The sequence below is a fragment of the Anabrus simplex genome, chromosome 7 (genome assembly GCF_040414725.1).
Source record: "Anabrus simplex isolate iqAnaSimp1 chromosome 7, ASM4041472v1, whole genome shotgun sequence".
Classification (NCBI taxonomy): domain Eukaryota; kingdom Metazoa; phylum Arthropoda; class Insecta; order Orthoptera; family Tettigoniidae; genus Anabrus; species Anabrus simplex.
Window position 1 is genome coordinate 179337671 of NC_090271.1, and position 14899 is coordinate 179352569.

Genomic DNA, 14899 nt, shown 5'->3' on the forward strand with positions numbered 1-14899 from the left:
TGGCGTGAAGAAGCAAACAATTAAGTTGGTGGCGTGTGAGAGAGCGAGCACACAGTATTATTAGGTCAAGAACAGTCATATATTCTAGTACTTTCTAGAGAAGAAGATGTCAAGGAACAAACCTTGTCTTCTGAAGGAGTATAAATGATACAACTTCATTCGAAAGAATATGTCTGGAAACTTTGAGTACATTTATCCAATCTCGTGGACTTGGCTTGAAAATATCCTAATAAGTTTGTATTTTGACTTTGAATTCAAGAATTATTTCACAATGTCATGTGGACTATTTCATTCCGAAGTACACTTTGAAAAATTTAAGCCATCGAGAAGAGAACATTATTTAACGAGTGAACTTGTGAAAACGTATGACACGGGCTACTATAGGGTGTGAGTTGAGTGACAACTTGAGTAGTTCAGGACGTGATGAGCAACTGTAGAACATCTAATCCAAGGATTAACGAGAAGTAGATGTATGGTTCATTATTCTATGGTGCCAGAGAAATAGGACATCAAATGTTGTACATCACTGCATCGGGTGTTAGGTAAGTTAAGTGCACAACTTAGTGAGGTAATACGAGCAGAGCAAACCTCTAATTTAAATTTTAGTTTCAGCCTGACTACGAGAACCAGATCTTCAGTTATGGATTTCCATGAGGACCTCAAGGAATTATCGCCGCAACTTCATATTGCCTGACTGTGCCAACATCGTGGACTTCTAAGCTGAAATTGTGTGAGCCAGCACAATGATCATGTACAATCCGCCGTAATCAAGAGAGGAGACCTGTCCTCATGTCTACACATCCCAGATGAATCTGTCTACATCGAAACCATGAGTACCCATTAAACCATATTCTTTCTTTCTTTCTTTCTGTACATTTTTCGTAAGATTGTATTCTTGACTGATTAATTTCTCTGCTATTAGTTAGATTCAAATTTCTTTCACTATGGTGTTGGTTGAGTAGAGCATGTGTGTTATTAGTTCATTGATGGTATATGTGTGTTACTTAAGATCTTCAAAGATTGTCACTGGTATATTGAGGCCATAATAATAATAATAATAATAATAATAATAATAATAATGAAGTATTTTATTAATAATCAGGATGATGATAATGTGTTCAGTAGTCGACCTTAAAGCGATGATTTAAACTAGAGTATTTACAGAGATTGAAATATATGCTGATTATTTAAATCTGATCATAAAATGTATTTCATTCATTAGGCAGCCGCGGGATTTATTTCTTCAGAATATTTCATGAGAACGAGAATAATAATCATGGAAATAAATGTAAAGATTAGGATGGAAGAAATAAAAATGTTGTTGAGATATAAAATGTTGTTGGAAGTGATAGTTGTACTGCCGAAGATGTCCAATTCAACTGTGATGATGATAGAATTGAATCCATCCGGTGAATGTGGTGCATGACGGCTTATTGAAATGAGGAGCGTAGTGACTACTAGGGTACACACTGGTCATGGTTATTGTTATTAGGGATAATAATAATTTGATGAAATAACTCAACAACAAATTAAAGATGTGTTTGTTATGATTTAGGATTCAACTTCATGAAATTGAGCACGTGTTATCCGAATTATCCTTGATTGTACGTGGATGAGGTTGCTAAACTTTGTCTTACCGTGATCATTTCCCGTCTCATTCTAATTTGATCCAACTTGTATATGAATCAATACATATTCATTGATATAAGTTAATATATAGATAAATCACTTTCTAATCTACTAAAGCTCATGCATAAACATCCTTGCAGTAAATTATTTATTGAGGGCTTAAGATTACAATTACAAGAAAATTGCATCACTGTCCATACATGAAAAATAACCACATGCAAACAAGTAGGAGGTCACTTTTTAGAATAAATCCGTGAGCCAGATTGGCAGGAATTAGGTTGGTGTTGGGTATTGCAACAAGAAGAACCCAGCACCAAATGCTTCTTCTTCCCTACCTGTTTTTGTTGAGAATACTGCACTCCAATAGTCCTGGTAGAAGTTGTACTCTCCACTACTTCAACATCATGGCATGGGGTGTGTTGCTGGTGTGGTTTACTAGATGCTTGGTCATTCAACTTGGACAACTCTTGTTTCAAAGCTTCTTCTACACGACTGAGCTGACTCTGAGTTCTAGTGCTCTTTGTTCGAGTTCTGGGCAATTTATCATGGGATAAATTATGACGTAATGAGGTTGAGTGTCTATATGTCTTTTCTACAGCAGAATGCAAGTCTGCAGCATGATGAGTTTTTTCAGTGTGAAACTGACGAGTGTGTGAAAAATTTGCACTGTCAGAAACACGGTCATAAGGAAACACCTGTGCTATTCTTTCAGAATCAAAATTTGTGTCATAAGCAAATGATGCACTAGGAAACCGGTTTTGATGTTCATACGATACAGACTTTGTTGGTAAACTAAATGCCAGTTCATTCAGGGCCAAAAGTCTCTGCCCAATATCTCCAGAATACCCTCGATCTTTGATTACTTCTTCTAGAATAGCCAACTGCAAAAAATAATGTTAAAAATTAAATAATTATGCCACACTGAAAAACTGTAAATAGTCTGCATGTTATGCTTAACTTTACATAGAGATACACCTTTGAGCGGGCAAGTTTAACATCTTTCCTCATCTCCTTGATGATATCATCTTTGAAGTGTGTCTGCATATCAGCCTGACGACATCGCTCCTCTAAGTGCATGACATCTCGCCGAAGTGCTAATAACTGATCATGTTTTTCAGCCACTTCTGCTGTCAATGCTTCTCGCACATCCTTCGCTGACTGAAAAATTAATATTAACTTTCATTAACACATACCAAAATTAAACTTGTTCTGAATTTCACTATGTGCAATATTATTAATCTAGAGAAAACAGAATTCAATAATTAGTAATGATTCATAACAATAGCATACAAGAACAAAGATACACCTGTAATAAAAATAAAGTAATTAATTTTAACAAATGAGTACAAGACAATTGTCAAAAATCAATTAACTAGCTTTTTAGGAAAATTAAAAACTTACTTTAAAATGGTAAGAAGTGAAGACAAGAAATTTTAAAATTCAAGGTCTACAACAAGCCTAAATTCGAAAAAGTTATGAAAAGTAGTTTGGGGAGAAATAGAAGAAACAGGCAGACAAGCAAGACTCAATACGAAGGAGGACAAGTTCCAGGATTTCTACCTTAAGATCGGTGAGGCTGAGCAGTGGTGATGGAGATGAACAGAGGTAGCCAACCAGCAAAGCATCAAACTAGCAGACCACCAGATGGAGAGTGTGGATGTTTCACCTGCTTTGGCAGTATATTCTCCAGAGACAACTTAGCCACAAGAAAGATTACCAACAGGGTACAAAAAAGTTCCCTCTTCTGCCAACAAGTGAAAACCCCACTTTGGGATGATAAGATTCCAAAGGAAGCAAAATTAGCAATGTTCAACAGCTACTTCATACTGATTTTGAACTATCGTAGCAAAACATGCAACTTCACAAAGAGAAACTCATTAAGACTGCAGGCATCGAAGATGAAATTCGATAAGATCCACTATCTAGAAGACCTAGATAGACAAGTTATGAAATGAGGAGGTGAGGCAGGAAGCTGGGATTAAGACATCTTTACTAGACAGAGTCATATGATGGGAAAGGAGCCTAAGAAAACAGCCTAAATCCTAAATGTACTTGGAAAAGACAGGTGGGTGGGTGGGTGGGTGGGTGGGTGGGTGGGTGGATGGACGGACGGATGGATGGCCTCCAGATTAGGTCACGAAGAACAAGATATTCATGAATAGAGGAGATTAAAAGAGAGTTTATCAACTGTACCAAGGAAACTGGAACTCTAAACTGATATGGTGGTGATAATTCCATTTGTGATTGTCATATTTTTTTAAAGATATTTAAACACTACCCGTTTAAGAGTTCTCAGTTCCAGTTCAGTACAGCTTTAAGTCTCATTCCCTTTTATGTTAAAATATGCAAGGGAAACTTCCACATAATATGACACTGTAGATAGCAGGTAGGGACTCTGTTCGGAGACAGCCCAGCTCAGGGAGTGGCAGCCCTGCCTATGTGAGTCCAAAATCTCACCAACCCGGTGTGTATCATCTGGTAAAGGTCCCAACACAAGGTTACTAGTGAAGACCTCAATGGAATCAATAGCAGGAAAGATGGACTTGGGAATGGTGGAGACTGGATAAGAGACAGCCCAGTACTTAGCGAATAGTATGAGTACACTATTCATAAGCAGCATTTGTTTCCCATGTTATGGAGCGGTTGCAAGGGCATCTGCTCCCCATAGATGGGGCAATCTGAATAATTGCTGGCAGTAGCTTTAAAATGTCCTTGTGGAAATTCCAGCTACAGGAGTGAAAAAGAAGAGTGTGCAAAGTGTGTTCCAGCAAAGGCAAACAGAATAAAATGAGGCACACATGTAAAAGTTGCTGTGTGCTGCTTCACCGAGTCAATGCTACAACCTACCACACCAGAAAACATTACTAGGACTCCTTCAGAAGGTCTCCAGCAAATTTCATCACAATCAGTACAAGGTTAGTTGCTCAGTAAATGGCCAGGCACAGGGGATACGCAATGTTTGAAGCACCCCGTCAGCAATGTGTTAACTGTAAAATCTCGTAAATTACCCAAGCTGAATCCGGTGTTGTTTATACAGTATGCTGCAGGGTTTGTTTATGTAAGGAAAAAAGAGTGTATACCAGCTGCCTCCTACTTTCTAGGTAGGTCAACTGAAGTTGTCTTGAAGTAAAGTAACAAATAAGAAGGATCTTTAGTTCGATTTCAATAGCTTGTGCAGTAGCAATGAAGTGTTCCTGATATGGAAGGACTAGCGGTTCAACACTAAAACAATTATTATAAAAATATGTGTTTAATACTCCTTTTAACTACTGATGATCTTAGAAATGTCATGATGTCTGCCAAATTTTTTCAGATTAAGTTACTCTGTTCTTTATGGTAATGAGAGCAGTTTTATTCTCCTCATTTCCCTATTCAGTCTAAAATGTCAGTGTTGTGCACCAGTAAAATTCTTAGCTGATCTGTCCTAGTGAGGTATTTACAGTCTTGACTAATTTTAACACTAGAACTGGCAACTGTCGAATATTCGACATGGTTTATTTAATCGTACGGTGATTTTATACAATATATATATACACACAAGGAAAAATCAAACTTTTAAAGTCCGTCCTTCTCAGCCATTCAGTTAAACCGGGTGTGAGAGCAAACAAATCGTCAGGAGTGCCACGGTACGTAATTTTCTCATTTCTTCAACAGATGCCATTACAGTCTAATTTTTGTCATTTTCAATGTCCATAGCAGCCATGATTTCAGTTTCATTCATATTTACAACCAACCTCTTTGGGCATAATTTCATGGGAATATGCAGCTTTTCAACTATCTGTTTGAGCGCCATTGCTGTAGTGTTTGTAAAGAAACCTTCACCTTTGCTATTCTACTTTATTTTATTTCGTCGAACGTAGATTTTCGTTTGGTGCCAGTTATTTACTTCTATATATATATATATATAGTTATTTGAGTGATTATATACATTTTTAGTATAGTATGTGCCTTAATATGGCATCTTCATTATGGAAAATTGGTGATGAAGTATGGTGAAATTTGTTAGAAGATGGTGACAGATCTGAATATGAGGATATACTATTGAGAATGAACCAACAGATTCAGAGTCGGATTCACAATATGTAATACCTATTTCTTCGTATCAAATATTGGAAAGTGAAAGTGATGATGAGCCTGCCATACAGAAACCTATCGTAACGTGGTCTAAGGTCACACCTCCTTAGCAAGGCATGCCAATACGATTTCCCTAATATTTTCAAGAATGTACCTCTCAGAGTGATGAAACCTTGGCTAGTGCATTACAGGTACCTTATTGAAAATCCATATATCTCAGTTTGTTTGTGACATGTTTCAGCTTTGTGTACAATGATCAAAAATTGTATTATTATTTTAAATTCAGAAATTACACTTTTTGAACAGACTTTACATTTTACTAGTCAAAACATTTAAGCAATTTAGTGTGAACACGACAATCCTCAATGTATTTCTTCTTCTTCTTTCGAATAACCCATTTGGAGGGTACAATAATCAACTTTGGTTACTTTTCATTGTGTTCCATTTCCTTTGCTTCCAAATTTCTTCATCCTTCGAGAGTGTCGTTCCTTCTCTTTTCAAGTCCACTTTCTTCTAGTTGTGGGTTTCCTCCACTCCTTAAACGCTGCCTTTTGAACTGCTTCTCTAAAAAGTGTTCTGTTTTTGATTGTATCTGTTTTAATTCCAGCATTTTTGATGTCTTTCTCAATTTCAGTGAATCAAGTGGGTTTAGATTTGTAACTATTCAGAAGGTTGAAGATGTGCTGTAAAATTGTAGTCCTCTTTTCCTCATTACGTCAGTTAGTTTTTCAATTTTCAAATATAGCTCTCTGTTTGGTCTTAACCTGTATTCTGCATTATTATTTCGTTTAGCTCCCAGTATTTTTCTCAAACTCTTCTTTCAACCTTCTCTAGTTTTTTGAGTTCTCCATTTCTTGTTAGTTTAAATCTTTCTGCCACATATAAATTTACAGGTCTGACTACTGTTTGGTAGTATCTCAATTCTGTGTACCAGTATAAGGATTTTTTGTTATATACACATTTTGTCATGCGAAACATCCATTCCATTTTGTGCACTCTAGATTCTATAGTTATTTTTTCTTTTGTGTCATTCATTACCCCCTCTCTAAGTATTTAAACCAATTTGTTTCATATGTTGTGTTGTCATGAATAATTGTTATATTTTGCGGGGCATCACTGATGTTTGTCACGAACTTTGTTATTTCAAATGTTATTTGTAGTCCTATTTCAGCTGCTTGTTTTTGAATGGCCACACTTCACAAATTACTGTCTCTTTACAATTCTCTAGTGCTCACACAGCAGGTAGTCCTGCTCGCTGGTATGACCTGGGATGGCGATAATCCTGACTGACAGCTCACCTTTCACTTAACTCTGCATGCTCAGTCATTTTACACAACAGCTGTAGGTGGGCAGGTTGTAACATAGAGCTGCAGACTATCACAACACACAACTGCTGTTCTCTTGAATCGATACCAGATAAATCCGATGCCTACACAGTCAATATAGCCAATTCAATGAAAAGCATCCGGTCGTAAAAACTCGCCACGAAGATTCAGCTCACTTCATACTCGACCTCCTAAAGAACCAGGACAAGACTTGGACATACATACAGATAACTTGTATGTAATAATACGACAATCTTGGGACTTTCAGTGCTTTATTTATTTCTGTATTGCACTTAATGTAATTAGTGTATATTCTTCATAAATTACTATCTTCAGTTTATTTTAGTGTATTTTGTTCATAACTTATTAATACTAATACATAAAGTCTACAAAGACATAACTATGTAAAAACTATAACTGCGTAAAAGGGGAATTCCTCAAGGCAGTGTTATTATATCTTTATGTTTTCTTATATATATATATATATATATATATATATATATATACACACACACTCATGTTCATAGAAAGCAGAACACCTTGAAAGACTAGAGATAGGAAGTTCATATTCACAGGACATGTTCATTAGTATTTTCTACAGAAACGGTTAGCATTTCAGTCACCTAGGTTCAGCATGTGTCCTGTTGCCTCGTAGGCACGGGGTCCTCCCTGAGCACTGATAACTTGTTGTATGTGTGATAGCCTTGACGCGTATAAGATACGAATGGCATCCTGGGGTACAGCCATCCATGCTGCATTCACCTGATTCCACAGTTCATCTTTGGCGGTTGGCACTGGGTCACAGCGCTGCACCCGTCGTTTCACCATATACAACACATTTTCGATTGGCAACAAGTCTGGTGATCGAGCGGGCCAGGACAACAGTCTGACACCCTGTGACAACAAGAAGGCACGTGTTCATGCAGCATCATGTGGTTGCGCATTGACCTGCTGAAATATGGCGTCTGGGTATGGCTATGGGTTGCAGGATGTCATTCATGTAGGTCAAACTGGTCACAGTGCCCTGGACACGCACCAGCTAGGATTTGTGGTTGTACCCAATAGCATCGCAGACCATAAAGCCTTGAGTTAGCACTGTATGTCTTGTGCGAATGCAGTCAATGTGATGCCTCTCTCCCCGTCTGCAGCAAACCATAATGCGGCCATCATTTTCAAACAAACAGAACCTGGATTCGTCCGAAAACACTATCTGCTGCATTCCTGTCCCCATTGACATTGTTCCATACACCACTGCAGTCTAGCATGTTTATGCACAATAGTCAAACATAGGCAGAGAAGTGGATGGTGAGCCGGTAATCCAGACTGTAATAACCAGTGATGGACTGTCACTCCTGATAGTGTACAATGTGTTACACTGTTGCGCAAGAGCCGAGGAGGACGCAGATCTGTTCTGCAATGCCATTTGAATGAACTGTCGAGCTTCTCGGGGAGTGGTCTGGGTGGTGCGACAAGACCCATCTCGTTGTGTTCTACGCCCTTCTGTGAACCATTCTGTACACACCTGTTGCACTGACGACACACTCCATCCTACACGAGCAAATGGAAATAATGCCAATAGTGTGCCCTCTTTCAAACTCACTCATCTGACGGTATGGTTCTCGCATACGTCTGTGAGGCATTCTGCACGTCTGCTCAAGTCACACTGAACCATTAACTTCGGTTTATAGTGACGAAGAGCTGCAGGCACATTTTACCAGTCAGTGGTGGTGCGCTGAGATATCGATGTGGACCTTAAACCTGAGGGCCAACATGGTTCAAATGCTAATAATTTCTTCAGAACATACTAATGCACATGTCCGGTGAATATGAACTTCCTATCACTAGTCTTTCGAGCAGTTCTGGTTTTTATGAACATGAGTGTATACAAATGATACGAGTAAAGAACTGCAATCGGAGATAAGACTTTTTGTGGATGATGTTATTCTGTATAGGCCCGGTTTCTACAACGAATGTTAAGTGTTAACTCTGCTGTTAAGGGGGCTTAACCCATAATTTAACAAAATGGTCATCTCATCAAGGATTGTTAACTCTAACAAATTTCGCAGGAGTTCTTTTAAGTGCCAGTAAATCTACCAACACAAGGCTGACGTATTTAAGTGCCTTCAAATACCAGCGGACTGAGCCAGGATCGAACCTACCAAGTTGGGGTCAGAAGGCCAGCGTCTCAACCGTTTGAGCCACTCAGCCCGGCAATACTTACATTTGCTTTAAGCGAAATAATTATTTATAGTACATGCTTTGTTCCATTGGAAACATCTTCAGCTATGTTACACTGCTTGGGTGAAATTACAAAGCATATTTTATCTTCTTAAAAAATATCTTAATAAGTACACTAGAGTCCCATTAATCCAAACCCCGTTACTCCGAAAGTCCGGTTAATCCGAACTGAAATATTCAATTTTTTTTAAATTCTCCATATTGAAATGAAAGAACATATTATAGAATGAAGATTTACTTGCATTTAATTAGTCACATTTTACAAGCATAACTTAATGTAAACATAATTAGACATCATAAACCATCAATCACTGGTCGTTTATCTTTACAAAGTCTGTTAGTTTCATTTGCCGTAGTGATTGGAACCTACTCAAAGATGCAGGGTTAAACCAGTGTCTCATAAACATCAAGTCAGTGGGCGTAGCAGCGGAGTGTTGCTCGACATATAGTACGGCAAGTTCTAAGGCGGCTGCGGCATCTGAATGTGACACTAGTTGTTCATTGTGGTCTTCTTCATCGTCACGCTGTTCCTCATCAACTCCAGATTCTTTCTCCACCATAGCTAAAATTTTTTGATCTGTTTGCAATTGATGACAGTCAGCTTCCATCCACTCGCTAATGTCATTTTCATGGGTTTTCTCACACCCAGGAAGCTGTTGAATGATTTCAAGGTGATTGATATTTGCAGATGCTTCCTCTGGACTCTCAATTAATGCGAGACTCGGCCACAATTTCTTCCATGTTTTCCTCATGAACTGCTCACTGACACCCTCCCATGCCTCTGATGCCCAGTATACCACATCCTTTACATTCACGTTCTTCAGTTTTTGAAGAATAGTAAGTGAACTGTCATTCTCAATCACGCACCTGAGAAGTTTCAATTTATACACAAGTTTTACATTTTGTAGAACGCCCTGGTCCATTGGCTGCAATATCGACGTAACATTAGGAGGCAAGAAAATTGTTCTTATTTCACTGCAAATTAATTCACTCACTGATGGGTGCGATGGAGAATTGTCAATTAAAAGCAATGCCCAAGAAGGCAAACCACTTTTCACACTAAAACTTTTTACTGAGGGAACAAACTGGTTTTCGAACCATTCCTTGAAAAGTTGTGCATTCATCTATGTCTTTCTTTGATTTCTGTAGCAAACTGGAAGTGTGTTCATGTTACAGTTTTTAAATGCCCTTGGTTTTGCTGACCTGCCGATAACCATTAGGGGCAATTTATTTGTTCCTGCAGCATTACTACACGCTAATACAGTAACACGTTCCTTACTCATCTTAAACCCAGGTGCACGAGACTCCTCCACAGACACAAGGCTTTTACTGGGAAGGGCCTTGAAATTTAAACCCGTTTCATCTGCGTTATACACTTGTCACGGTGAATAATTTCCTGATTGTACCAAGTCATTAAATTCCCTGATGTAATCTTCTGCAGCGGCATGATCACCTGATAACTGTTCTCCCGTTATTGTTAACTGACATATTCCATGCCTTTTCTTTCATCTATCGAACCATCCAGTACTGGCAGTGAATGAAACATCTCCATTCAATAATGTATTCAAATTATGCGCCTTTTCTTGAACAAGAGCTCCACTTAATGGAGTACCTTTTTGCCTCTCCTGTGAAAACCATAAATTCATCAAGTTTATCGAATTTGGACACTTCTGATATTTGGCGGATTTTAAGGATGTCTGTTGACGATGCTGTGCAAAACTATTCGATTTTAGAACGGTTTCTCTTCCAGTCGGAAATCATAGCTTTTCCAACACCAAACTCGACAGATAATTTTGATGCACTGTCACCCTTATCCAACAGCTTCAGCACTTCAAGTTTTTCTTTAAGAGTACAATACCTGTGCTTTCATTTGCTTGCCATTTTCAAGCCTTAACTTAATCGAATTTATCACAGTATAGCGTTGCTAACAAGCTGAGACAAACTTGTAGGCAGTATCACCCAGAGACATTCATTCACAACTGTGGCGTGCTGCTGTGAGTCACATGTTCACGTTCTGCAGCGCTACCACCGAGAGAGCAGCAGAACTATTAAATAAACATCACAAGCAGCTCTTCCAGGCACAATGCAAAAGTGTAACCTTTTACCGTATTTTAGCAGTTTTAGAAGAAAAGTTTTAACCTACTTTTAGTCGTTTTCTTATACGGATTCTTAACTACCCTACTGTAATTATATACAGTATTTTGTTAATTTAAGTGTTAAAGAATGAACATTTCAAATTACAATACGTACTATACTGTATTGTAGAAACTATTTTCCTCAGACGGTTGAGGTGCTGGCCTTCTGAACCCAACTTGGCAGGTTCGATTCTGGCTCAGTCCAGTGGTATTTGAAGGTGCTCAAATACGTCAGCCTTGTGTAAGTAGATTTACTGGCATGTAAAAGAACTTCTGCAGGAGAAAATCCCGACACCTAGGCGTCTCCACAAACCGTAAAAGTAATTAGGGGACGTAAAAACAATAATATTATTATTAGAAAATATTTTCTGCTCAATCCGAAAATTTCGTAATCCGAACAGACCCCGGTCCCAATTAGTTCAGATTAATGAGACTCTACTGTACCTTGTTATGCTTAAAAAACTATGTGAATTTAAAAATAATTTAAATCAGCGTGGAGGGTTAAATGGAGCGGTGAAATGGGAAGGGAAATGGATTTACTTTATTTTAACCTACTTTAAAACTATAACTATTCACTTGAACAGATGTTAAAAAATGTTTTGTTTCCCAGCACATTTGTTCACTATGACGGGTGTGATTTTCAAGATGTCTACTAACAAAAAGTTTTTGAAATATAATTTTCCTTGTCAATGTTCTATTTTTTATTTTTATTTTATTTTTTAATGTTCTCTTCAGCTGCTCTTCCCAAGGTGAATGTTGTCGTTTGTTTTAGTTTTATACAAGTGAGTCTCTTGAATTCTGTTAATTGCAGAATCCCTGAAGCTGACTGCTGTCTTGGTATTATCACTATTATTATTATTATTATTATTATTATTACTATTATTATTATTATGAAAGGAGCTCCCCCAGAATCTGCATGAAATAAAATGGGGGACTGCTCTTTGTATTAGCGTGTATAAAAATCTGCACAAGGAAACCCAGTATTTAAAAGAGTGGTATCTTGCCTTGTTATTACAACAAACCTACTGTGTCCTTGGAGGAGAGACAGCTGATACAGCTTTCCGTCTTGTGAAATAACGATGTGTGTGTTCTGAAGCTTGCTCCACCTTCGTATAAAGGATTCCACTTATCAATTATATCCTTAAGGTTATTATCTTGATTACCTCGCTTATCTAAATAAATGTATATATTTTCTAGTGTATTTAGTAGACTGCCTTTATTTGTTTTATGTAAAATTGTCAGATCTTGCTCTATAGTAGTAAACTGATGACCGGTTGCACTCATATGTTGGCCCAGTGAGGAAAATTCTTTGTGCCTCTCGGCAATGACGTGCTCAAGATATCTTACCGTAAAACTGTGACCAGTTTGCCCTACATAAGATTTTTCTCATTGGTGACATTTTAATTTGTAAACCACTGAATCTAAATGTTTGCTCTTCTCTAGGGATTGTTTTTTTTTTTTTTTTGCTAGTTGCTTTACGTCGCACCGACACAGATAGGTCTTATGGCGATGATGGGACAGGTAAAGGCTAGGAGTGGGAAGGAAGCGGCCATGGCCTTAATTAAGGCACAGCCCCAGCATTTGCCTGGTGTGAAAATGGGAAACCACGGAAAACCATTTTCAGGGCTGCCGACAGTGGGGTTCGAACCTACTAATCTCCCGAATGCTGGACTCTAAGGAATTAATGCTGTTACAGATGAAAATTTTACTAGTTGAGTACGCAATTTTATACAGTGGCGGACTAAAGTATAGGCACAGGGGAACTGCATGAACAGTACATATGAATATATACTTAAAAACAGCAAGTTCATCCAGCAGGTACTGTATATACTGATAAACAATGTACGTTTTATACATCATAATCCTGCTTATCGAGATTACCGTACTTCGAACAGACTACAAAATTGTCTACTTCCCCTGCGAACCATGTGACATTGCCACGGTGGGAAGGCTTGCGCATCCCAATGAAGCAGACTGCCAAGCCGCAGGTGCAACCATATCAAATCATTATTTGTCGACAGACCAGACTAACGAATGGTTCGTTGAAAGGGGGGTAGCAGCCTTTTGGAAGTTACAAAGGTGGTAGTCTAGATGATTGACTGATATGGCCTGGTAATAATACTCAACATGGCTTAGTTGTGTCGATACTGCTGGACGGCTGAAAGCAACAGGACACTACAGCAGTAACTAACTCCCAAGGACATGCAGCTCTCTCTATATGAATGATACAAGTTGCTTTACGTTGCACCGACACAGATAGGGCTTATGGCGACGATGAGACAGGAATGGGATTGGAGTGGGAAGAAAGCAGTCGTGGCCTTAATTAAGGTACAGGTAATTAAGGTAATTAATGTAATTAAGGTGTGAAAATGGGAAACCACGTAAAACCATCTTCAGGGCTGCTGACAGTGGGGTTCGAACCCACTATCTCCCAAATACTGGATACCGGCCGCACTTAAGCGACTGCAGCTATCGAGCTCGGTGTATGAATAGTATACCTATGATGGCTTCCTCCCGGGTAAAATATTCTGGAGGTAAACTAGTCCCCCATTCGGATCTCCTGGTGAGGACTACACCAGAGGTGGCGATCATCAGGAAGACGAATACTAACATTTTGCAAGTCGGAGCGTGGAATGTTAGAAGTTTGAATCACCGGGCGAGTTGGCCGTGCGCGTAGAGGCGCGCGGCTGTGAGCTTGCATCCGGGAGATAGTAGGTTCGAATCCCACTATCGGCAGCCCTGAAGATGGTTTTCCGTGGTTTCCCATTTTCACACCAGGCAAATGCTGGGGCTGTACCTTAATTAAGGCCACGGCCGCTTCCTTCCAACTCCTAGGCCTTTCCTATCCCATCGTCGCCATAAGACCTATCTGTGTCGGTGCGACGTAAAGCCCCTAGCAAAAAAAAAAAAAAAAGTTTGAATCGTTGTGGTAGGTTAGAGAATCTGAAAAGGGAGATTGATAGACTAAAGTTAGATGTAGTTGGTATAAGTGAAGTACATTGGCAGCAAGAGCAGGATTTTTGGTCAGGCGACTATAGAATTATCAATACAAAATCAAACAGGGGAAATGCAGGAGTTTGTTTAATAATGACTAAGAAAATAGGGCAGCAGGTAAGCTATTACAACCAGTATAGTGAAAGGATTATTGTTGTCAAGATAGACACCAAACCAATGCCCACTACTATAGTGCAGGTCTATATGGCTACTAGTTCAGCGGATGATGAGGAAATCGAAAGAATATATGAAGAGATAGAAGATTTAATATAATATGTAAAATGGGACAAAAATTTAATTGTGATGGGAGACTGGAATGCAGTGGTAGGCCAAGAAAGAGAAGGTAATGCTATAGGAGAATTTGGATCGGGACAAAGGAACGAAAGAGGAAGTCGGCTGGTGGAATTCTGCACCAGTCACAATTTAGTCCTTGCTAATACTTGGTTCAGATACCACAAACAATGACTGTACACAGACCTGCAGACACTGGAAGGTATCAAATAG

The 14899-nt window shown here is 38.7% G+C and overlaps 1 protein-coding gene across 5 annotated transcripts in view; it reads right to left on the reverse strand.

Annotated features, from left to right (window-relative positions):
- LOC136877770 (paramyosin) overlaps nt 1-14899 on the reverse strand; it is a 652246-nt gene that overhangs the window by 370838 nt on the left and 266509 nt on the right. For 4 of the 5 annotated variants that reach the window (XR_011018593.1, XM_068228645.1, XM_068228644.1 and 1 more), the window contains 2 exons: nt 2605-2787; nt 1965-2510 (listed from right to left, as the gene is read on the reverse strand). The exons of the other annotated variant lie outside the window; for it this stretch is intronic. Coding sequence is in view for 3 of the 4 variants with exons in the window: in XM_068228645.1 (XP_068084746.1) it covers nt 1965-2510; nt 2605-2787 (729 nt within the window). In the remaining variant the exon portion in view is untranslated. The remainder of the gene's footprint in view (nt 1-1964; nt 2511-2604; nt 2788-14899) is intronic. 5 annotated transcript variants of the gene reach the window in all.